Source organism: Micromesistius poutassou (assembly GCF_964030765.1).
Source record: "Micromesistius poutassou genome assembly, chromosome: 8".
NCBI classification, from domain to species: Eukaryota; Metazoa; Chordata; class Actinopteri; order Gadiformes; family Gadidae; genus Micromesistius; species Micromesistius poutassou.
Window position 1 is genome coordinate 3,302,630 of NC_140278.1, and position 24,940 is coordinate 3,327,569.

Below are 24,940 nucleotides of genomic sequence, written 5' to 3' on the forward strand. Positions count from 1 at the left end.
TTGTTGAAAGCACATTTTTTTTATTACAAGTTGTGCTAAAATATTGCAGCAGTGTTGTCATTTAAGTCTTTTTCTAACCATTTCAAAACTATGATAGCTTAAGGGACTAGATTACCACACATTGGGCTTCAAGATTCTTTGTTTTATTCTCTTTTAATCTCTATTTCCCTGCACAAAGAGATGTGCACTGAATGCATGTGTCTCATTGTTTGACTGCAAAATTCAGCCAACATGCAATAGTAAATTGCCTTGACAGCGAGCCAAAGACTGTGATCATTTTGAAATGGTATTTCTTTCAGCCTGACACTAATATATTCGGTGCCACCATCATTTCCTTAGCTGTTTCATCCATACAATGTAAAAATCAAGCATCTGACAAAGATAATCATTTTTTCTTCTGGCTTTTGCGGTGATATGGGATGAGAATGAATTGAAAGTGGTTATTACAAGTTTTTTTTTGTTGCATTAGTGTGAAACTCTAACACGCCAACTGTCTCTCAAGAAAGGAACCAATGAATTATTATTCTATGATTGCAGAAAAGACTATTGGAATATTTATATTATAATGTTGTATAAAGCTGTGTCACAAGACTATTTGACTATTCATAATGTGAAAAGTCTGAGGCTGAGTGTGTTCTACATTTATGGAAATACATATTTGGTTTCTAAAACAATAGCCAAAGGGCAGCAAGAAGGCTTGCAAATATACTTTGTATAAAGACCGATAACTAGGTTGTGCAAACTATTTAACCCAAAAATAAGTAAAATAAGGAAACTGCTGAATACATTTTTTATATATATATTTTTTTTTTAATTTTGTATCAGTTGCAGACACACAAATATGTGATGAATAGTTTTTGTACAATACATTTCCCCCTTTCTCCTACGTCTTGGCTTCCATAGATACCTTTTAGTGTTGAACGTGACAGTGATACATGATTATCTGGAATTTAAACTGGTTGTGGCAATATGATACAAACTGGCATTTGTATAAGGTTTTTGACGGGCTGTGTGTGTGTGTGTGTGTGTGTGTGTGTGTGTGTGTGTGTGTGTGTGTGTGTGTGTGTGTGTGTGTGTGTGTGTGTGTGAAAAATCTCTAGCATCTAGCATTCTAGTTCTAAAGTATATATAATTATTATTATTTAAACCTCTGGTTTAAACCTCTGGTTCGTACGCATGGCTTGGATGAAACGTTGCATTTGAAAACCACTAGAAAGTAGACCAAAACCCAAGCCTGGTGGATTTGGTGATTAAAGCACGGTCACAACTAGGATGTAAAGTTGGCCCGGGTTTTCTCGCAACTGTCCGTCCTGGCTGCCTGGCATGGTTTTCTATCTGATAATATTTAGTAAAAATCACTTATTTTATTGGCTTATGTCAACTCCAACGATTCTGTGTTGTTCACAGCGCATACGCTGTCGGCGCTGTCCGTTACACATCGTCCCCCTTACAGTCACATCCCACTTATCCCATTGGCAAAATCGTGTGTCCGTCAAGGCGCCCAACAACGCGATTGGCTCGTCCCTAGGCGTTCAACCGCCGTTGACGTACCTGTCTCGCCGTGATAGGCCGACGGCTCTTCCTGCTATCCGTTTTGTTTCCGCCCCCCCCTGGTCGACCACTTCCAAGCAGTGTTGCCAGATTGGGTCAGATATAACGCCCAATCTGGCAGCCCTAACTGCAGCGCATTGCAGCCAGGGTTGCCAGATTGGGTCGGAAATCTGGCCCAATCTGGCAACACTGCTTCCAAGGAAGAAGGAACCGCTCGAGACGCATGTGTCAATAACTGTGCTGCAGGATCCCGCTGCTATGTGACTCCTCGGGACGCATTTATATTCTTTTGCGTGCTGGGAAGTGAGATTCGAAGTTAGGAGCGCCACTGGTATCTCGGATCATAGTGGGAGCGTGTGGGGAAGGAGTGAAAAGGGGCTGTGGAAGTGTGGAGAAAAAAAAAAGGGGGGGTCTTTCTTTCCTGGTGTATCGGATAGCTCGCTCGTTAGCCACGACGGGACTGACGTAGAATATGGCGGAACATCACCCCGTCTCTGACAGCAAACACAAAGCGCCCCCCGCCAGCCTCGGGTCCGCGTCTTACTCCGGGAATGGACGCACCAGCAGCGGTGCCTCCTCGGCGGTGGGAGAACCGGGCGGCTCCGCCGGAGGAGCGGGAGGTCTGTCGGGCGGCTTGGCGCAGCCCGCCGGGTGGCAGTCCCTCCTGTCTTTCACCATTCTCTTCCTGGCCTGGTTGGCCGGCTTCAGCTCCAGGCTCTTCGCTGTCATCCGCTTCGAGAGCATCATACACGAGTTTGACCCCTGGTGAGTGTTGCAACTTTGCGTCCGTTCCGCTTTGTGTTGTGCAGATTGAACCGGAGTGTAGAATCGGGACATGGACTTGAGGGTTTGTAATCCAGACCAGGACTATTCTGGAGGTTTGCTTTATGTATCACGAGTTGTGTCATACCGCCTGCTTCTGACTGGTAACGCAATTTGTTTTAATTGTGCATCATTATATGCATATTGCATATGTGCACATTGTAGGTGCAACATAATGTGTTGTCAATGACAGCTTATGATGTTGTCGAGGATCTGGGATCATAATGAGAAGAACAATAGTGACCCATTCGTGCTTCTGGTGACAGTCAGAGGTTTGAACCCGGAAAGGGGCAACAACCAATCGGCTGGAGTTATCGAATAAATCAGTGTCCTTTGTCAGCCCTTCTGTCATTTTGAATTACTCTGTTAGATGTTTTTTAAAACTTCAACTTCTTAAAGATCATTATATGTTTTTGGCTCATATTTTTGTGTAACCTGTACAAAGTTATTTGTATATTTTCTGTTTTAAATCTGTGTCTAAATGTTTGGCTGTCAGCAGCTTGTTGTAAGATTATAAAAAATACAGTGTAATTCACAATAAATGCAAAATAAGTGTTAAAGTCAAGCATATTTTATATTTTCAGTCATGCCTGCATTCAATTGACAAAAAATGCTGTAGCTTCCTCAAAGTATTCAACTGAAGCAACAACTTGCACCTTGCCTAACTAACATCTAAAAATATCTTTATACTTGGTTCTTTCTGTAATCAACAAAGCTAAATATTTTGTATATTGGATTACTTTTGACCTCTAAATGTAAATGTCACAACAACAGTCATGATTTCTGAGAGACATTTGTATCCACAGGTGTTTAGATTACTGTTTGTACGCACAGGTATTTTAGTACCTGTGCCCTGGGAGTCTAATAGTTGTTTATTCGGTCGGAGGTTCATTACAGGCTACTACTACTACTAAGCCTCACATCATCATTTCATGGCACTGAAGCTTGCAGCACCATGACCTCACCACAAGGTTACTCTCACAGGGAGTACCAGACGAGAGTCAAATGACAGTTGTAGTCTGTACGTCTGTCTGCTCCTTCAGAGGCGCTAGATGAGGCTGTCACGATGGCCAATAGGGAGCCTGTCAGTCGATGCGTTGCCACACTTTAATCACGTGTTGCATTAATCTTGCATTAAACAACATCAGCCCAAACTGCTTCATTAGCGCTTGTATCAATCTTTGGTGCACTAAGCATACTTTTAGCAAGCTGGATCTCCCCTGGAGTGAATGTCTGGCAGGGGCAGAGGGTAGCGTTGGCTCTCTCCATCATTTCCTGCTTCATCACAAATCAAAATGACTAATCCTTAGTAACAGATTTTTTTGTGCAATTAGTGTCAGTCAGAGATCAGTCAACTCATCAGGGACATTGCTTCAATCAAGGCGCTACATTTTAGTACTTTAATAATTAAAAGAATACAAATCTAGATCTCCTATTCATTTATCTGTCGGTGATATCGCCATTTATTTTGGTTAATCTCCTCAGGCAAGCAAAGGGGGGGATGGATGCTTTATTGACATATGACATGGGTTGTCTGATTTCAGACAAGAATGGTGGTTGCAGTGTGAAGGGAATTCTTCTGAACAAGAAAACCTTTTGTAAAATGCTTGAAGGTGGGTGGGGATGGATTGAGATGTGCAATGGTGCGATTTTCCTTTATTCCCTCCCTTGTTGCTTACACGACATGAGAAATGAGCCATTTACTTTTTTTAAGGATTGAAGTGATGATTGCGTGCCTGTCATCCTGTGTTGCTGGGCTACATAATTGGTTAAAAGTTGTGCCACATTTCCAGGCGTTCTCCCAAAATGAATATGTCTCCCGGAAAGCGTTTGTGTTTTTCTTCCTCATTTTCCGTTGTATCTGGCAAAGAGGGGTGGCAGACCAAGGTGTAGCTGAGAGGTTTGAGAATGGAAGGTAGCAGGGGGAGGGCAGCGTGATGGGGACAAGGAATGAAATGTCTCAGCTTGAGAGGGAATAGGGAAGCAGTTCCCCAGATTAAACCCCGCTGGCTTCATTTGTGCTGACTGCCGCCGAGGATCAAATCCTTCCCTCTCCTGTGTATACCGTTCACAGCATCGCCCGGTACCCCACGCTAGCAGGCTCCTACACATGATGAGCTCCACCGATTCATTCATGAGTTTATCTAATTCACGGTACTCACAGAGTAAACGACACAAACTATGAACAGGATGCAAGCCGGGGCGTGACGACGAGTACAACACCTGGAAGTGTTGTTTTGTTTGCCTACGAGCGTTCTGGGGAGAAAGTGAAGCGCCGTCTTCCACTATCAGGGCACCTTGGGCAGGGCATCTTGGGTCCACACAGATGTGAGGTCATCAGTGCTCGTCGTACCACTAGGGGTGGTAAGACGGCCAGACCAGAGGAGGCAGAGTGCATGTTTATGATATCATTTGGTTTGTACATTTGTTGTTTCTGTGGAACGTGTGGTTGTGAGATGGTGGTTTGGTGTAGCATGGCTTCCCGGTGAAGGGATCATGACATTTCCTCTCGCCCCCCCCCCCCCCCCCCTAGATACTACTCAAAGGTTACGTTTTATTTTCCTCCATTAGGATCTGGTTTGGTTGCCACTCGGGGAATCTCTTTCAGAGCACAAATTTGTGTTCTTCCTAAATCAGCCCAATTGTAAAGGCAGGCATGAATAATGGATTCAAAGTGCCCTGGAGGCAGGGCCAAGTTTTATTGTTGAATTTTTTTTGTTGCCTCTCCAGAAGCCCATTAGGAAGATGGTTGGCAGACAGCCCTTATTTCCAGTAACATAAATATGGGTTTATATATCTTCCATTTACCGACACCTATATGTATACCGATTCAACACCTGTTTACATATTAGCCGTTTTCACACATGTCCTCCGTCTTTTCTCCGCATTTGTATATCAGGAGGTTTGACCGTGTGGGTCATTCACACTTGTTAAGGGTGGCGGGCTTGCAAGGGGCAGGATATGACGTAGGGTCGAGGTTCGCAAGAGGCGGGATAATGATGGCTGCTGTCACTCTGGTTTGTTTTGGTCTGACCGCAGACAGCACGGAGGCAGAACTCATCGCGATCATTTCTGTTGCTGCAGTGATGCATCATATATTCCGTTGCATCCACAACATCCGCATCGATAGATGAAAGATTGGAGCATGAGTTAGAGACAAATAGAAGAAACGACGAACAAGAAAGGCAATGACTGCGTTACCGGAAAGAGATTGTCTTCTTTTGCTTTATTTCACATCCGACAATCACTGGGACAAATGTAGTTGATTTCTGTGTTTAACTGAGAAGTCAAGGAGTGGAAGGCCGGAACCCTATAATGTTCAGCTAACTGTAATAATTTGGTGTGTGTGTGTGTGTGAGTGACATCAGGGAGTGAGTGGACGAGCGAGGAGAGTGAGCAGTAGTGTGTGTCAGTTTAGTGAAGTAATGAACGTCAAACTAAGAATAAAGTACCCAGCCTGTCAAGAATCGGTCGCCGCTTCATTCTGACCATATTTGACCTATAAGCAGACTCACTGCCGGTCAATGTGAAGGGTGTTACCCCCGAGAGAACATCGGCCCTGGAGGGAACGTCTCCCCTGTGCACCTCGACTACGGTCTGGGAGCCGACAGCAGGAAAGGTGTAACATAATATTAAAAACATTTTCTATATACGCATGCTGCTGTGAACTCATGTATTGTAATAAATTGTATGATGTGTACTTTTAGGGTTGCGATAAGACCTATCATTTAGCGTTCACCACAAATTACTTTGAAAATCAGTGCCACATCCTCCTCATTCACGTATAAGGTAATTAACATTTCCGCCAGCTAAAATACTACCTCAGGGGTAGTATTCTTTTCAGGATACCAATGTCAGGATATGTCGTTCACATATACGGCCCGTCGGGAGAATAGCGGGCTAATAGCAGGCTTTACGTGTATATGTGAAAGCAGCTATTGCCACATCTGAGACTCTGTCACACCACGTTTGACTCACTACTGTACTGTGAGGCGCCGTGATCAAGGATGTTCGATTGATGAAGTCTGAAAAGACTGAAAGGGTGTGATGTGAATCTTGATTTTTAATAATTTCCACAGATGCAAAAGATCTGCTTTATTTTCCTTTCATAATATTAATTGTGCTGTCTGTTGCATAACAGCTGAAGTAGATGGATTCAATTGCTTGATTTAAATTGCATAAATTGGTAAGATTCCATAATGATTCCATCATACCAAATAAATCAACTCTGATGGTGTGGATTTGATTCTTACTCGACCTTGTGACCAGATGTCAGGCCTCATTCGAAAAAATTCCAAACACTTGGGATTTAAATTCCCAGGCTGGCTCTGCCAAAGATTCAAGGGCTGCTTCCATTACTGACTGCCGCCTGATTGTTTTCCTGTCATGGCCCTGATGCATTTCATATCGATGATATGGTGAAACATTTCAGATTCTCCCTCGCTCCCTCACTCTCCTCCTCTGGCTCCCATGGCAGTTCTGTAACCTCTGCTTTGTCACCTTGCACAACCCTGCATGTGGGCGTGCCACATGCTATCTCCATCTGTGTGTCTTTCTCGCCCACCCTTCACACTCACCCACCCACCGTCTCTACCGTTCACACCTCTCCGACCGTGCGCCTACCTGCTTGGAGATGATTCTAACAGGCTGTGGCAGTTCTAACGGGCAAAGTGTTTCAAATAGCCTCTTAGAAAAGTCTCTTAGAAGCGCACGATTCAGAAAGTCATCCTGACCGACTGGGAGTGGTTTTGAACCAACCTGGCATAAAGGTCTGTGTTGTTGTCTGACACCTTTGCTTTAGATTCCTGATGTCTGGGCCTGTGTGTCGTGGCACGGGCCCGGGGTCGCGCTGGGCGGGCGTGCTTTGTGTCTGACTCTGAGAAGCCCTGGGCTGAAGCAGGACGAGAGAGGCTGCCCTCCTCCGTCCTCTGGGCTTTGTTAAAGAGTCCTGCTACCAGACGTGACCTTGATTCAAGTGCTCTACAAGATGTAGTTTTCCACTCGTGTCGCTTCGGCATCCGAACACCACTCCTGTCTTTTTCACAGAGTGGAGAAAACGGTGAGGACCCCCCCCCCCCCCCCGCGCGCTTTTTTTACTCCTCTCCATCCTTTCGTTCTTCTTTTCACCCTTTTTGTCCTTTTCTCCTGTCTCCCACGACACAAGTCCCCCCCTCCTCCCCCTCCCTGCCACACGTTAATCGGGGCAACATCTAGTTTTTTAGAAAAACACGTCTACGGAGACTATTACTATTCTAAACTCTGCTGCTACTGAACTCGATCGCGTACCACAGCAACCATTATTTATATTAATGGAAATTTAGAGTTGTGGTTAGAGCTGTAGAGGAAATGACCTGTAACGGTTGAGAAATATGTTGATATAGAACATCATGAAAATAAAAGTATATATATACAATATATGATATGGCACTAGCAGTGCTTTTTAGTAATTTGGGTAGTATAAAAGCAAAGGAATACATTATGTTGAATGAATACGTAACTGGAATCCGAGACTGAATTCACATGTATTAAAAACGATTAATGTTATTAAGTGGTTTTAACACACACACATAGAATATATGACACAATTTCTATTAACAATATACACAATATAATAATGACAAAGGTTGTAAGATGTAAGAAACGCGCTAAACTATTGGGTTGGAACCATTGCGCAAAGGTCTGCAACGGTTCATGGGATGAGGAGTTCCTCACTCGTTCACAAAAAGAATGTACACAGTCTTGTACCTTTTGCCTTTCCTCCCGTTTTCCAAATCATTTTTTCCCCTGAATCAAACGTTTTCTGGTCACGACTACCTTGACGAATGATTGGCTTGGTTCCAGGCTTAAAACTCTTTTATATAACGATTTTGTGAAAAGTGGGCAGTGCAAATGCATGGGAACTTAACTTCCAGAACCAGAGCTGTTAAAAAAGTCACTGTTGCTCTCTATTGGCCCTCGCGGACGTGACGTTGGGCTCTCTGTCCGTACGGAGGTTCCTGGCTCTCACCTTTTCCCTCGCATCAGAGGAGCAGGCTAGCATGAGATGGCAGTTTGGTCCGTGGCCTGCTCACAGGGCGTTGCAGACCTCCCCCGGGCCACTCAGCGACAGTGCTCGCTGGTTTTCATTAGCTGGATGTGAGCTTCCTTAAGTCAATCAGGGCGCGGTACAGCCGTACCCTCGTCCCACGGTGTCCTTTTAGTTTCTTAATGAGATGATCTCCCCATCGACAACACAGAGCTATTCTGTTCCTGACTCTTGGAGTAGTCGGGGTGTTGTGCTTTGGGAATTTTTAAACTTAATGCTTGTGGTGGACTCCTCGCTGAAGTATTTATGTATTCTGCTGTACTGTGCGGCCTATTTAAAAAATGGGCCTAACCGATTCTGATAGGTCACTGCAGGGCTGCCTTCGTGTGCATCATGAATAGACCGATGTGACACGTACATGCACACACGTGCACATGCACACACACAAACAAAGGTGAACTAGAGTCCTAAAAGTCACAAATAGTAGGGATGCACGATAACTTTTTTTTTAAACCAATACCGATAGCCCATAACTTTCAGCTCCTAAGGACCGATACCGATAACTGATAACACACACATACACATATATATTCATGACCTAAGATCATGACATTGTCACGCAGACATCAGTAGAATCAACGGGGGGTTTAGGGGGGCTGGCTTGCAAGGGGCAGGATATGACGTAGGAGTTCACAGTACGGCCCCTGTCACTCAGGTGTGTTTTGGTCTGACCGCAGACAGCAACGGAGGCAGAATGGGCAGAACTCATCGCGATCATCTTAAATGTTGCTGCAGCGATGCATCATATATTCCGTTGCATCCACAACATCCGCATCAATCTATGAAAGATTGGAGCATGAGTTACAGACAAATAGAAGAAACGACGCATAAGTAAGGTGTCGCGAACGACTGCGTTACTGGAGGAAGAGAGCGTCTTCTTTTGCTTCATTTCACATCTAACAAACACTGGGACAAATGTAGTTGATTTCTGTGTTTAACTGAGAAAACAGGGAGTGGAAGGCCGGGACCCTATAATGTTCAGCTAACTGTTGTCAATAATAAGTGTTACGAGAGTAGCGTATGTGTGTGTGTGCGCGGGAATGGCAGTGTGTGTGTGTGAGTGAGTGGACGAGCGAGGAGAGTGAGCGGTAGCGTGTGTCAGTTTAGTGAAGTAACGAACGAGTCCGGTTGTGTCTGTGCAAACGTGCATTGTAACATTAGTGAAACTAAGAATAAAATACCCAGCCTGTCAATCATCGGCGGCCGCTTCATTCCGACCATATTCCGACCTATAAGCAGACCCTCGGTCAAAGTGAAGGGTGGTACCCCCGAGAGAACATCGACGCTGTGCTCCTCGACTATGGTCTGGGAGCCGACAGCAGGAAAGGTGTAACATAATAATAATAAAAAACATTTTCTATATCCGTGTGCAGTTATGAACTCATGTATTGTAATTGATTGTATGATGTGTACTTTTAGGGTTACGATAAGACCTTTAATTTAGAGTTAGTTGGAGCGGGGCACTGAAATTATATAGGCTATGTTATCGGGGCTATTCGTCATGATATCGGACTTATCAGAATGACGTAATCATTTCTGTTATCGGCCCGATAATTATCGTGCACCCCTAACAAATAGTATTGCTTATTCTACATTTACTCAAAAAAGGGAATGACCTATTTTTTTACATTCTATTGCAATGTACTGTATATAAAACAACCTTGTGATACGACTTAAATCACAGTTGAACTTGGCTAGTGATACTAAGTCTATTAGGACAATTTCTTCCCTCATTTGCATGCTGCCGGGAAACACTCTGGTTTTCCATTTTAAGATTACTACCACTGCCAATTCAACTGTGACCAGTCTTTGTTTCAGTTATTTTATAGGCGTAAGCTATTTCCCCCCCTGTTGTGTAGTTTATGTCCAAAGCTATGTCCACACTACAACTTTCCTTGCTGTTCACACTGGGCCAACATTATTTAGGACCGAAAACTGAACTTTTGGAAAACAAAAACTAGTTAACTCCTGAAAATCATTGTAAATATACATTTGTAACAGGATACAGACCTTGGCATGAGAACCGAAAGAGCATTTTTAACCAGATGAAATCCGCTGATACTCAGTGTCAGTGCTGTCGTTGATAACATCGCCTGCCCTGTTCCTCAGACAACAGGAAAATAATAACGAGGGTTCCACGTCGAGAGCAGTGTCTTAGGAAACTGACTTAACTGCCTACTAGCGCCATCTGAACAAACACTAGTTGTAGTTTGAACAAGATAAGCGTTTTTTTCCGAAGCGATGGGCGGCCTTGTTACGGCTGCAGGGATTTCTCCGGAAACGTTGTTGGTTGGGATGAAGCACTACCTCCGCACTCCCACTGTCACACTTTTGACTGGCTCTTTGGTTGAAGTATGCAATGGTCAATGTAGGGTTTAGACTCTTTGAATTATATTGAAAAGTCTGAGTCGAATTGTTAAACGATTTGAACAGCTGAACACATCACTTTCACTTTCTTTTTGAACTCTTTGTACTCTTGAGTCGTTGGAACCAGTGAGTGAATCAGTCGTCCTCGTGTTCACATCACTACAGGGACTGGACCGGTTTGTAGTCATCCTTCTACAAGCCCTTTACAATATTCAATGCTCCTTCTGCATTTTACTGTAGTACTTTACCCAGATCTGACAGGACTCCGCTTGGAGGGGAAAGAGGGCCTTTACTAGAAAATATTTTCTTGTATAGATAAGTGTGCACCGTTTGGATTGACAAATCCACAGCCAAACTGTTCTGCACACAGATCCACAGTAGCAACACAGAGTATACGCCTGCAGATTTACATAGCTGTTTTTCATTCTCGGTAGGTAAATAAGTCAGTAGTTGCATTTGGAACATGTTCTCCCCCACTTCCTGCTGATAGTGCTTGCAGGGTGCTTTTATGTGCAAGCTTTGCTTATCACTTGATTAAAGCCGCCGCTAGTTACTGGGCATGTGTGTAGCAGGCCCTGCTTTATGTAAATGAGTCGAGGGGTGGGGGTGGGCTGACAGAGCAGCAATTTCTGCCTCTATACCATCCAGGCCACTCCTGCTCTGAGAGTGGACTATGCTCTGCTGCCCCACGGATATAAGCTACAGTGCAAGTAGAGTTCTGGCTCGCATGGACTCTGTGGATGATTCACCCAGGCGGTCACCTTGCCTGTCAAATTATTACATTAGTCTTTCCCGACCTCGCTTATATCATGCATCATTTGATTAATGGTGGTCCCGTGTTTAATGCATAGGCCTGGAGAAGAAAAACAGGCCTTCAGGAAAATAATTAAATTGGCGTTTTGTTTCAACATTGACATTTTTAGTTATTCTTCAGTTGTGTCATTTCAGTCTGGATTTCCTCTGCTAAACCACATTCTCTCATGTTGAGATGAGGGTGATTGTGGAGAAGGAGAGAGATCTTATGAAGGTTGAAGGAGCTATATGTGGCATATATATGTACTGTAGTATATCTCAAACTACCATGATATGCCGTCAGATGTAAGGAACCTGACGACAGTGCCACACAGTATGTTCTATGTTGTATGTTCCTACGTAGTATGTTCCTTTTGAAAGTTCCTTTCTAGGTCAGAACGTGTGTGTGTGTGTGTGTGTGTGTGTGTGTGTGTGTGTGTGTGTGTGTGTGTGTGTGTGTGTGTGTGTGTGTGTGTGTGTGTGTGTGTGTGTGTGTGTGTGTGTGTGTGTGTGTGTGTTATGATTCACTTTTTCTTGGGGTTCCCCAGGTTGCCAAGGGTTGGTAGATATTAATCAAATTGGCACCACAATCACAGCATGCTGCAACCATGGAAGCAAACAAACACACTGGATCGACTGAGCTTGATCTAGATTCTACCCTACATAAGGCCTTGTCCTCTTTTGAAAAAGCGCAGTGAAAAGAGCCGTACTTAACACGCGTACATCTTTGAGTTGCATGTGAAGGATGGAGACAGGGCTTAGAGCTCAGGAGGATTTCAAGACAGATGCCACATGAGCTGGTTCATAATTTGCAAACAATAAATACATTGCAATTTAAGGAAAATAATTGCAGTTCTCTCAAAATATAATGTTGTGCTTGAATCGTCTTCGCTCAAGTGTCGTCAACCTGGCAACCAGCTTGAGTTGCGAGTCTGGGGAGGACGGAGCAGCAGAGACGCCTCCAATGTTGGGAATTTGGACTGCAGTACCCATTTTAAACACTCAACGTCACTGTTTCCTATTGTAGCTTTAACCCTCTCTTGAACCCGTTTTTCTCCCCCTGTCTTTCTCTGCATTTGTATATCAGGAGGTTTGACCGTGAGGGTCATTCACACTTATTCACACTTGATGCCCGAAATGCGGACATCGGTGTCACTCAGACATCGGTAGAATCAACGGGGGGTTTAGGGGGGCGGGCTTGCAAGGGGTGGGATAGGATGTAGGGTCAAGGTTTGCAAGAGGCGGAAAGGACGTCCCCTGTCACTCAGGTTTGTTTTGGTCTGACCGCAGACAGCACGGAGGCAGAACTCTGAAACAGTCGTGCGGTGCAGCGTTCCAAATGTTGTGTAATCAAATACCGGTATGGTGGTATATTAAAAATTCATATAACGAAAATACACACCGGTATTCGGTGTGAACCAGTATACCGCCCAGCACTACTTCATTTCACATCTAACAAACACTGGGACAAATGTAGTTGATTTGTGTTTAACAGGGAAAACAGGGAGTGGAAGGACGGGACCCTAATGTTCAGCTCACTTTTGTAGATAATAATTGTTACGAGAGTAGCGTATGTGTGCGCGAGAATGGCAGTGTGTGTGCAAGAGACGTCAGCGAGTGAGGAGAATGAGCGGTCAGTTTAGTGAAGTAATGAATAAGTCCGGTTGTGACTGTGCAAACGGGTACTGTAAAGTTAGTGAAACTAAGAATAAACCCAGCCTGTCAAGAATCGGTGGCCGCTTCATTCCGACCTATAAGCAGACCCACTGCTGGTCAATGTGAAGGCTGTTACCCCCAAGCGAACATCGGCCCTGGAGGGAACGTCTTCCCTGTGCACCTCGACTATGGTCTGGGAGCCGACAGCAGGAAAGGTGTAACATAATAGTAAAAAAAACATTTTCTATATACGCGTGCAGAGGTCCTCATGTATTGTAATTTATTGTATGATGTGTGCTTTTAGGGTTACAATAAGACCTATCATTTAGCGTGCACCACGAACCAACATTAAAACATTTTTAAACCATTCAGTGAACAAAAGGCAACAGGCTGTTTATCGTTTAGGGTGCCACTCAATGACATGCAGAAGCGTCATCATCAAGTAATTAACATTTCCGCCGGCTAAAATACTACCTCAGGGGTAGTCTTTTTTCAGAATGTCCAATGTCAGGATATGTCGTTCACATATATGGCCCGTCGGGAGAATAGCGGACTTATAGCGGGCTGTACCTGTATGTGTGAAAGCAGCTAATGGGAGATTAAAATAAGGTTAATTGCCACTGCACGCACACACCTCAGAATTGCCTGCAATACCCAAACTAGATCAATCACTTGCTGTCTTCCTCTTCCTCCCCTCTCTCATACTATCATACTGTGCCTGCTACTGGTTCTCACAGAAAAACTGCTGATGTCTTCATAGAGGGCTTTATCTCAGCCTCTATAGGGTTCCACTACCCTGCAGTAACATGCATACATTCTCTCCCTTTACATGCTTCAGTGCAGCTGATGGTGCCATGGCGCCCACATACGCAGAAATGTCTATATAGAATAATAGAATATATGTAAAAAATTGCAAGTTATGTTTTGCTGCAGATTTTAACAAGGTGTTCGAGAAAGTGTTTTATGGCGCTAGGATTGCATTTTTGCTAACGGTAGAATTTGTAGTGTTTTTGTGTCGTTGTGTACTCGTTGCAACGAGAGGCTAATGGCTATTAGTGCAACAGCCCTCTGATACACATTGTGTGACACCACACAAAGGCGAACAAATGTCATCGTAGGATATTTGCAGAGTACACAGATGTAGCTCGCTCGCAGCCTGAACCCCTTTTCATCTCGTATTTCCCGTGCTTGCATGTCATATTCTTTATCTAATCTGTTTGTGTTGCTGCAAGCCGCAGGTGCGCAGCATATAGTCAGGAGGTGGAAGCTTACCCAGAGCACGTCTTGATGTCATCATTGTGGTTTTTAAAAGCCTAATCTGACATTTAGTAAGTAATTTTCTTGCTTGACTGCTGTGTAGCTGCACATCAGCTGCAAACCAACAAAGTTCAAATTGAAGTCTGTTTTTTCTCTATGTACAGAATTCGATCCAGGGGTTAGTTCGTTCATATACATACATATACAGGTTAGTTCATACATATACATACATATACAGGTTAGTTCATACATATACATACATACATATATGTTAGTTCGTTCATATGTTGTCATTTATTGTACTGTCCACTTTGGTGTTAGTGCTGATCCAATATATAAATCCATTGAGAGAAAGCATCCTTGTCATTTCTCCTTTACTGGTGAGAGGAAATCTCACCTGCGTTTTTTTGTGGAACTGTCCACAAAAGGCCTGAGATTGACTTTTGGCTTAATTCCTGTGTTTAAAACAACACCTTGACATGGACAACATTCCAGACTTTCATTACCTTAATACAATACTGATACAATACTGTCGGATGTGAAGACTTCTTTAAACCAATACAAAAAAAACAAGATTGTGAACAGAACAAATTAAAACAACAAATTAAAGCTGCAAAGTAGAATAATGACCATGCCTTTTGCTGCTCACAGCTGATTACAATCAATCAACAAACAATCGGGAGCTTGTCTTTGTGTGGACGAAACATATTCCCTGAAAAACTGCAATTCGATTGGCTGGCCCCACTTAAATAATCCACAAAGCATTAGACAATCTATACATCGATGTCACATTATGGCTCTTTTATTTTTAATGAACGACGTGACACAGGTTAAAGAGTGTCAGGTAATTGGAAAGTTGGGATTCGAGAAAGTTCAAATAGACCTGACCTCCTGTGGCTCATTCAATTGCTCCCAGTTTTGCTGCTCCTTTGTATTATTTTGTATTATTCTGCTCCCTTATATATAACTTCCCTTCCCTGTTATTTCTAGGTTTGCTCTGCTGAAGTTCTGCTGTTCAGCATTCACCCGCCTTGAGGCTGCATGCCTGCTGCTGGGTGCCAATTAGTTTGGCCCTTAGAGTTCTTCCAGTAGATAGCTTGTCTCTTTGATGCTGACCAGCCACGGTCCTTTCCTCCTTCTGTTACGGATACCCTTTCTTTCCCCCCCTGCCTGTCCGCCTATCTGTCTGCTCTCCTGGCCTTGTCTCGGTGCTTTATCTTGTGTATCGGTCACATTGGCTCACTTAAAGTCCCTCTGCTTGTCTTACTTATTACCTTGGGTGTTGTTGTCTCCCCAGGGTCCTAGCCCCCATCCTGTTTCTTTCCTCGTTCATCCTATCAGGCCGACCCAGTAGGTATTTCTCTCCTGGTCCCTGGGGGAGGTCCCCAGCCTTCTCTTCGAGGCCGGGCCAACGGGAATTTGGGGAAGCAGAGACGAGAGCTTTCTTTTCTTTATGCCCAGGTAAAGAGATTAGAGGGGTATGGATAAGGAGATCTGTGCAAGAATGATTGGCTGCAGCCGGATTTGGGTTTCCAGGAATGGCATCGTAGTACCCAGTCTGTCTCGGCCGTAGAGTACGATGCTTGAAAAGTCGGCGGTGCCTGCTGCTTTCAAAGGGTTTCAAGGTCTATAAACCTAGTGTCCAGATTGAAGTTTTAACAAGTTTTCCCTGTTTAGTTTCCAATTGTTGTTCAATATTCCAACACTCGGCTTATTGACTAAATCTCAATTTGACCTATAAAATAATGTCAGTCTTGTGGAAGCCTTTTGTGAAGGGAAAATGATTGCTAGATTTGTTTGTTTTTTTACCCTGTAGTGTTCCGGGAAGCAAGACGTGTGTGTGATGGTGTATCTTGTTCTTGGGCACATACTGACGTAAATGCAGCACACATTAAACTATGAGGTCACTGCCGCTGCTCTTCTTTTATAACTGAAAAAGCAATAGACCAAAGCGGTCCACATTGCAGGGCAAACAAACCCTGCGGGGACACAACCTTGTTTGTAACTGCTGCATATTTGATGTGTCTGGATCCATAGAACAGCCATCATTTCCAATGGCTCAAATGTGCCATGTATTATTGAGTCATTTTACCCTGGGTGGTAGATTGGTATGGTAGATTATGTATTTTCATATTTGTTGAAATTCTGTTTAACTCCAGACAGCAATCAATAAATCCAAAGCCCTGCCAAAAAACTCATCTGTGGCCGCCTCAGGCGTGCAATCATGCCGCACAATCATTTTATTCCGCCCGATTACAGTGATTGGATGACCTACCTGTCTGGCTACCTGTGTGCCCCCTGCCTGTATGGTCATTGGTCATGACCGGAGTATTCCACAAGGCTGGTAGACATATTGCTAAAGCTAGCGAATTAGTCGTGTGTTTTGGATGCCGTTTGCTTCAACGGTACGTGTGGGATTATTTTGATTGGATACTGCGAGGAGGCTACGTGATCCACCTCACTGGTTAACAGGTGTGCCTGGTTAGACCTCATCGGGTCGTACCAAGTGGAGCTGAATGGAGAGGGGTTCTGGTAGGGATCCTGTTAAATGAAGATGTTGATTATGTACTGCAATTGTATAATGTAAACACAATGCACTAGTGTCTAGTCATGCAAGGACCAACACATATGTTGAGCTAAGGAGAAGTACGTTCTGAATACTTTAAGCCCTTAATGATGAGTTATCCCCTTAATGATAAGGTCAATTGGTCAATAAGGTCAATTTGTATTTAGGGAGAGAGCTTAGTTTATGTAAGGGGCTATTGGCATGCTGCCGGTTTATTTTGCACTGTGAATGGATTAAGTGGTTGTTGTATTAAATCCTTGCCTTTCTAGGCTTTTTCCTTGAACATTCTACTTGTTTTGTGTACACTCCACACCTGTACCAGCTGCTTGCTACCACCCTACCGCTAGGGTCCAACGGCCTACCCTACAGCTACTTTCAAAACTGTACTTACTCTGGCTGGTTTCTCCATGTTGCCTACCCTGACCTTAATGTGCTGGGTGCTTGAAGGTGGAGAGGGGTGATGTCAGGGAGTTTAATGCAGTATGGCTTTATGTGCCAGTGCACCAAGGAAAAGAAAATTGGTGAAAGTAGTGTTGCGTGGCATGACCACCCCTGTGAGTATCAGCAGAGACAACAAGAGAAGCCCGGAGCTGATGTGACCCGATAGGTCTAATGTAACATTCATATTCAGGGCGGATCCAATCAGCTCAGCAGCAATTCACATTGCCTTTTTGCGCGCACATGGATGCATTACTTATGATATATTACACACAGCCCCCCCATCCTCGGATGCCCTCCAGAGTTATGATGAAGCTCAGTGATTTTCATGGGGGTGTGGCGAATGAGGCTGATATCCAGTGTTTGAGGAACTAAAGGCCGCTGGCCCCTGCTGCAGTCATACAAAAGGGAGAGGAATCATTCCATGAAACATATTAGAAGGCCAGAGCAGACACTTGTAAATGCTTAAAGGCTCACTCCCACCAGAGTAGAAAAACCGACGCTCACACACAGGGTTGAGATGGTTGATGGGTTTTATAGGTGCCGTCCACTCTTTGATTGTGGACTGCAGCAGGGTAGAAAACATTGTGGATCTCTCAAGGCCAACGTAATCCTGACTAGGACACATCATAATATAATGTCACATTGTTATTGTCTATGGTCTCACAGCATTTACACTCGCGCAATGTGAATTTCAGTTATGATCAGTCAGACTGAGAACATTAAGAACACTGAGAACACTATTCTGGGAACATAAACTCTTATTTTGATCTTGCTGGCATTCTGTGCCCAGCCAAACAGCTAGTGTGATCAGTGCTGTTACATTTCCCCAACAGGCCCAAGAAATACCAGCCACAGTTACAGTATTGCGTGTTATGTTTTCTTAGTAAAGTACTTTGCACACATAATGAGGGGTAGCACTCCACTGGATGAGCTCTCAGTGTGTTTCTCTGGTCAACGGCGGTTGGGGGATTTCAAGGGTAGGCTAATCATTGCTGTCTGCTAATTACTTTTGCAGACATGGAGAGTATAACGCTGGGTACACACCAGACGGTTTTACAAATTTAGAAAGCATGAGAGCCCACACTGACACGATACTACTCTGTACTCTGCTGTCCCTGCTCGCCACACTGCAGGATATCGGATCATAAATATTGAACCGGTTTAATATTTGCGAGGGCATTTCAGGGCCTTGTGTAGTCTATTCCTCAATCGTTGAAGGATTCACTTGCAAACAAAAGCATTGTAGTTGGGCAATAGGTAAGCAGAGGGTGTCATGGCAATCAAGCAACCACGATGGCCCGCAGAGTGCAGGGGAAGGTTTACCTCTTTTAGTGTGTGTATATATATATATATATATATATATATATATATATACACCATTTCTTTTGACTGAAGGGCACTCGCTGGCAGATATATCGCTGCATTCTTTAAATTGATTAAACTTTTGAGTAGATGCTATCTACAAAAAGCTGGGAAAATGTCTTGCTAACTAACAAGTTGAGTTATAATGTGCTACAATGCGAGACCCTCAGATCATTAGCCGACACCAGAGTTGAAAAGTGCATTTTGTTTTAAAGGTTCGGGCAATGGCTGTAGGTTTGGTCACCACCATAAACTGTAAACTAACCCTGGTTTTAGAAGGATCTACACATCAGCTGTAAAGACACGCCTCTTCATCTCGCTGCGAGTTTGAGGAGGGGAAGAGCTTGAAGGGGTTGTTGAGTCATTGGTCTGCATCACCTCGTCTCTGCCCACGACGGGTCTAAACCCCTCACGCATCGCGCTCTCTCCGCAGAGCCCGGCTCCAGGATACATTCCTTCACTTCCCTACGAAATACTCTCACTTTCCTGATGGATTATGGTAGCCTTTGTAAACTTTCCATGCTCAGAAGGCAGCCTGAAGATTTGCGGCTAGCCGGTAGACTAGGTGTGAACGATAATAAGGGTGAATATGATGCAATACATTCATGGTGTTGCAGTAGTGTAAAAACATCAGAAATTCATCAGTTTCTGTCAATGCATGTGACAGAATATGAATCAAATGTTTCCTAATATGACACAATTAAGTTGCCGCATTAGATTGGATCATTGTACGTGTTGTATCAGTCTTGTCTGTTCCGGTTTTCATCAACACTTACTTTCACCTGGAGTGTTCTCCTCTGCAAACGGAGACGCCGTCACCTTGTTGGGTTTCCATCGCACAGCTGTAAACAATGTCTCTGGGCCTTTGTGTCTACCGCCACCCAACAGGATGAGATGTTCCAAGAGTGAATGGGCATCTGAGTAGGAGGGCTCCCATTGTGTTGAGGGGGAAGAAGAAGCGATTTGTTTACATTACTGTATATGAGAAAGGGAGAAAACGGTGTGTCTGATAAAACGGCCGGCTTGACTTTTTGGGGTTTACACAACGATCAGAATTGAATTATTGCTCGGCTTTGACATTTACCTTTTGACTTTTAATCAAAACATATATTTAAAAAAGTACCAAATACGTTGTATTTGTTGAAGGCTACCGTGGTGATGGTGTAAAGGAGAAAACTAGATGCTGGTCTTGCTACTTTACCTCCTCTTGCAACACACTGGCTACTGCTCAAAAGGAATCACAAACACAATGGGGGGGCCCGTTGTTGAAAAGGATGCACAATACTCTCTGAAGGTGGGGGACCAATCCAAGAAAGTGTAGGCGCCTGTAGTTAAGTAATCGCCACGGCCCACCTGCTGTCGGCAATTAAGAGAATGAATGGGGTGGGCTGTTGTGTGTGTGTGTGTGTGTGTGTGTGTGTGTGTGTGTGTGTGTGTGTGTGTGTGTGTGTGTGTGTGTGTGTGTGTGTGTGTGTGTGTGTGTGTGTGTGTGTGAGAATATGATTCCCTATCTTGGTTACAATCAACGGAGACCCCTCGAGGCTTCGATGTTCTCCACAATCCTTAATGCAATCGCTGCCCGATCGAACTTATATGCTGACTACTAACCATGTAAATAGTGTTAGAAATAAACATTTCAAATCTTATTTGGTGTTTTATTGGTCCTTAATGTGTAAAGTAAACAAGGTACAAAGTAAATAAGGTGCAAAGTGATTCCGGAAATGATTTTGTTAGAGGACCAATCACAGCCCTTGCCGTCTCCGTCCGTCTCGATGGATAGTTAAATATTATTGGATGCGCACGTACAGCTACGGAGAGGGTCTCCGACAGGGTCTCTGACAACGGAGAGGGCTCTCCGTGTCTACGTACAGCACTTTACAGAGTAGTATAAACCAGCATATGGGTAGTGGGTTCCTGGAGAGGCAGGTTGCACCTCCGCCCACCCTTGGGTGATGTGTGTTTTAATAAGATGGTAATACTTGGGAGCAGTCATCCTTGTGTCGTGCCCGTCACTTCTTACCAGGCTTTAGAGGAATTTCAGGAGACATGTGTAACAGATTTAATAAAGGTTTTGTGTGGAGTTGCGTCTGCTGTGCCAGTCTCCCCACCCACTTCCTCCTTCCTCTTTGCTCTTTTTTAAAGCGGCTTAGTTTCTTCTCCCTCGCACTCAAACCACTGCACACATCTCTCTCTCTCTCTGTCGCCGTCTGTTTCTCTCTCTCTCTCTCTTTCTCGCTCTCTTGCTTATTCACTCAGCAAAGCAAACACAAGCTGAGATGTGGAAATACAGATCCTTACTTTTATCTGTCTCTATCATTCGGTTTCTCACTCCTCTCTTCTCAATCTGACTGCCTCTCCGCCACATGTCAGCATCACTTTGTCACCAATACTTATTTTCCTGTCAAAATTGTTTTTCTTTGACCGTGCTGCATTACAGCGCCCAGACTGAAATGCTGATGTGAGCAAAGTATGTGGCTTTGACTTTTATGTGAGAATGTGTCCGTTGGTTAACGACAGTCATCCAAGTCTACCAATTGGTGCACCACACTGCATTTACTACCAGGGAAGCAAGGATTCTCGGACTGTGATTGGTGTCCCGGGTTGTTCTGGGGACAACAACTGTGCAATCACTCTTGTGATTCCATTTCGTCCAGCAAATACCGATTGGTGGCGTGACGGTTCTTCACCGCCGTCTCCCTCAGTACACAGACATGCCAGCCACACCTCAAGCTCTCGACCTGTTTCCCCATCATCTCTTGGCTCCGCCACCGCCCTCCCCCCCCTCCTCTCCCTCCTCCCCCTCCTCCCCCTCCCAAGGCGAAGATCTGCCAAGCCTCAGACCAAACAAAAATACAAGTCTTATAGGGCCTTATTTCTGTTATGATTGGCAGGTTTCTTTCATTGTTGCTATAGTCTCTCTCCTGGTTTAATCGTTGTTGAAACTAAAACGATATCCACATAAGTGAAATGGACTGAAGTGTAGCACCGATGTGTGGTTGTGTAATTAAAGAATCGTGTCACTTGATAGCGGCTTGTGTAGTTCGAAGGTAGTTTTTTAAGGAACAAAGAAATTTGATATCCAACAGATTCACCCTCTGAATAACAGTGATCTGACACGGGGAACTACAGACGCCGTAACGGTTATGAGTCCCATGTGTCCTGCGTTTACCTTCTGTGGTGACGGGGCTTCCTCTCTCTTCCTCTCTACAGAGCCATCGTTTGGTCAATATTTTGACACAATAGGCGAGTAACAAAGTACCCTGCACTAAAAAAGCAGCCTTACCAAAAATGCAATTAACTTTTTTTTTTTTTGCAATTTGTCTCATGTATTAAAAATGTCCCCACTGGATGTACGATTATAATCACAGTTTTCCCACCAGCTCCATAACAGTAAAAAGCTTGTTAAAACAGCTCCGGTGTGGGTGTAATATAGACTGAATAAAGTACATAATGAAACTTGCTGTGGGTGAATTGGTGGGAACTATCACAGAATTATTTTGCACACTCAAAAATAACCTCCTACAAATGACTACTTGTTGAGATTCAGACAGGGTATCCAATCAGTTTAATGGTATTTCTTTCATCCATATTAATAACAAGGAATCAATATAGAAGCAACATATATAAATGGTTTAGTAATGACACCCACTTGTGACTTATGACACATAAATATGACAGCAAAAAAAAGATTCACTGAACTGTAGTGGACTGCTTTCGTCAACTAACTGAAAAGTCAGTTGACTTCTTGGTACGTAGTCCGGCACTGCCCTAGCTCTTCCTATCCAATTGTCAGACCCTGTGAAACGAGGATCCATCATGACAAAAGGAAATGCAGCGACTGCGGTGGGCAGCCATGATTGTGGTTACGGGGGAGAAACTTGTATTACTTCCCTCTTGACTGCCCCGGCCCCCCCATTTCATTTCACTTTATTTACTATTCAGAGTCCTGCAGCCAGCCTGCCACGCGACTGCACTGATCAGGCAGACACTGCAGCCGCTGCCAGTGTCATACGAGACCCATACAGACCTTGAATGTGCTCCCCTCTTCCCCACAGGCAGTAATCCGCCTGGCACACATCAGGAAAATATGTTGTCTAACAATTTCCTATTATTATTCTTAGCTTGATATTTCGTATTTCCACACACTCAACACGGCAAGCCCGTAAATGTTGAAACCAATCCTTTTTATTCTACATTTAACACCCGAAGCTGCTCGACAGCTGTATTGTGCGCGCTGGCAGGTTTAATATTTAACCAACGTTATTGTAAGATCTTACGGATTCCCTCTCTAGTAAGCCCTCTACAAGCTGTCACCAGATGGCTAGGGTCCCATTTTGCATACAAACTGTAAAGGGTTCATTCCTTACATTTTGTCCTGTACTAGTTTTCACACACATTTCTACACACATTTCTGACAAGTAGCGCATTAGGGATGTGAATCTGTGATTTAATACGATTTATATTGAGATTCTACAAATACAGCGATATTCTTAATATTAATGAATTAATATCTTAATATACTTCTTAATGTCCGTTTTTTTTTTAATGAACGTACCAAGAACTCAAGGTGTATAGCGCCCCCCCTGTAGGAAAGTGTGCGTATTGCTTCCACTTACATTACATTGATGAAGTCATCTTGACGATATATATATATATGGCAGGAATAACCTGATACTTGCATGAATTGATATTCTCTCTTATTCTCTCTTCATCTCCCCCGGTCTTCACATACTGCCGTCAAAATGTTGTTCTGTTTTTGTGTTTGTGTGCGTGTCCAAATGGGTGTGTGCTTATAACACCTTGTCAAGCCCAAGTGTGTGTGCCCAACCTGTTTTGCGTGTTTTTTCCACCTTTCTGCATCCCCCGTCATCACAGCAGTGTGACTGGACCTGCTGTGTTTCTGCCTCTCTGCAGGGTGCCAGGGCTGCCCCCTCAGAGTGTGTGTGTGTGTGTCTGTGTGAATTTATATACATTTCTGCTTATCTTCCCCTTACGCCTTTGTAATTTGGGGGACAATAATTCAATTGTGTGCCACAAAGTAAAAAAGGGCAGTTTTCAAAATGTGGTTTGATATAACTTGACTGTGGAAGGTTTGTGTTTCAACACTGTTGTCCCATTGATGGATCACCTGGGTGGGAGACAGGGCGTTTTGACAGGCAGACCGACATGGCGACAGGAGGCAGGGCACCTTGTCAACCAGTAGACAGGTGTACTCTGTGGAGGAAATGGTGGGACTGGGAAGATATAAAAACAATTTCCAAAATAAAAGTAATCTCATTTCAAGGTGTGGAACGAGCCACAGTGAATATGTAATGAGTCAAGAGATACCAACAGGGAAATATAAGTGCTTAGAAAAAAAGTAATATTGTTTAATGAAAAGTGACCAAAACCGCCATGAATTATTTAATTAAAACTTAACTGTTGAATTTAACAAAACCATAACTGTGTGCTATGCTGGTGGGACCGGGCCGCTAGAGTTGTTTTGCGCTCTTTGTCAGCAAACGCCCCCCCAAAAAAAACACCTTCTCAGGACAAGAGCTCAGCCACACGGGTAAAAATGGGGTGCTTAAACGAGATTTCCTATCATCAGCGTATTAATGTTTCAGCAGCTTTTGAACGGCTCCCTTCTCTGATTCAGCACAACTAGCTCTCTGAACCTGTGCATAAAACAGCAGGTGTTATTGTGTTGTGCTTCAGCCAGCCGTCAGAGCCCTGAGAGCTCCTTCTGGTGAGTGGGCCACTCCAATATTTCCTACCTCTTAATGGCTCAAGCAGGAGTTGAGACAAAAAGGAAAAGCTTGTACTTTGTCTAATGCTTTTATTTTGAAAAGACAACCTAGGTCTTGAGGTCGGTTATTTCTTTAATGCCATGTGCTGAAGACTAGAGGTCTAGACGCAGACAGGATTAGTAAACTGCAGGGTAACCGCACAGGACGGTTGTACTTAAGCTAGCCTAATTGTAGCCCGGGCTAGGCAGAGGAGCATTCATCACAATAGCCACAAACCAAAGGTAAACGGACTGCATTTATACAGCGCTTTAC

General features: G+C 44.0%; 1 protein-coding gene across 1 annotated transcript in view; it reads left to right on the plus strand.

Moving 5' to 3' along the window:
• The first annotated feature begins 1,767 nt into the window (after window positions 1-1,767).
• The window catches only part of LOC311351087 (dolichyl-diphosphooligosaccharide--protein glycosyltransferase subunit STT3B), a 52,437-nt gene continuing 29,264 nt past the window's right edge, over window positions 1,768-24,940 (plus strand). Inside the window, exon 1 of the mRNA XM_084471171.1 lies at window positions 1,768-2,316. Within this exon, the coding sequence (XP_084327297.1) occupies window positions 2,024-2,316 (293 nt within the window). The 5' untranslated portion in view covers window positions 1,768-2,023. The remainder of the gene's footprint in view (window positions 2,317-24,940) is intronic.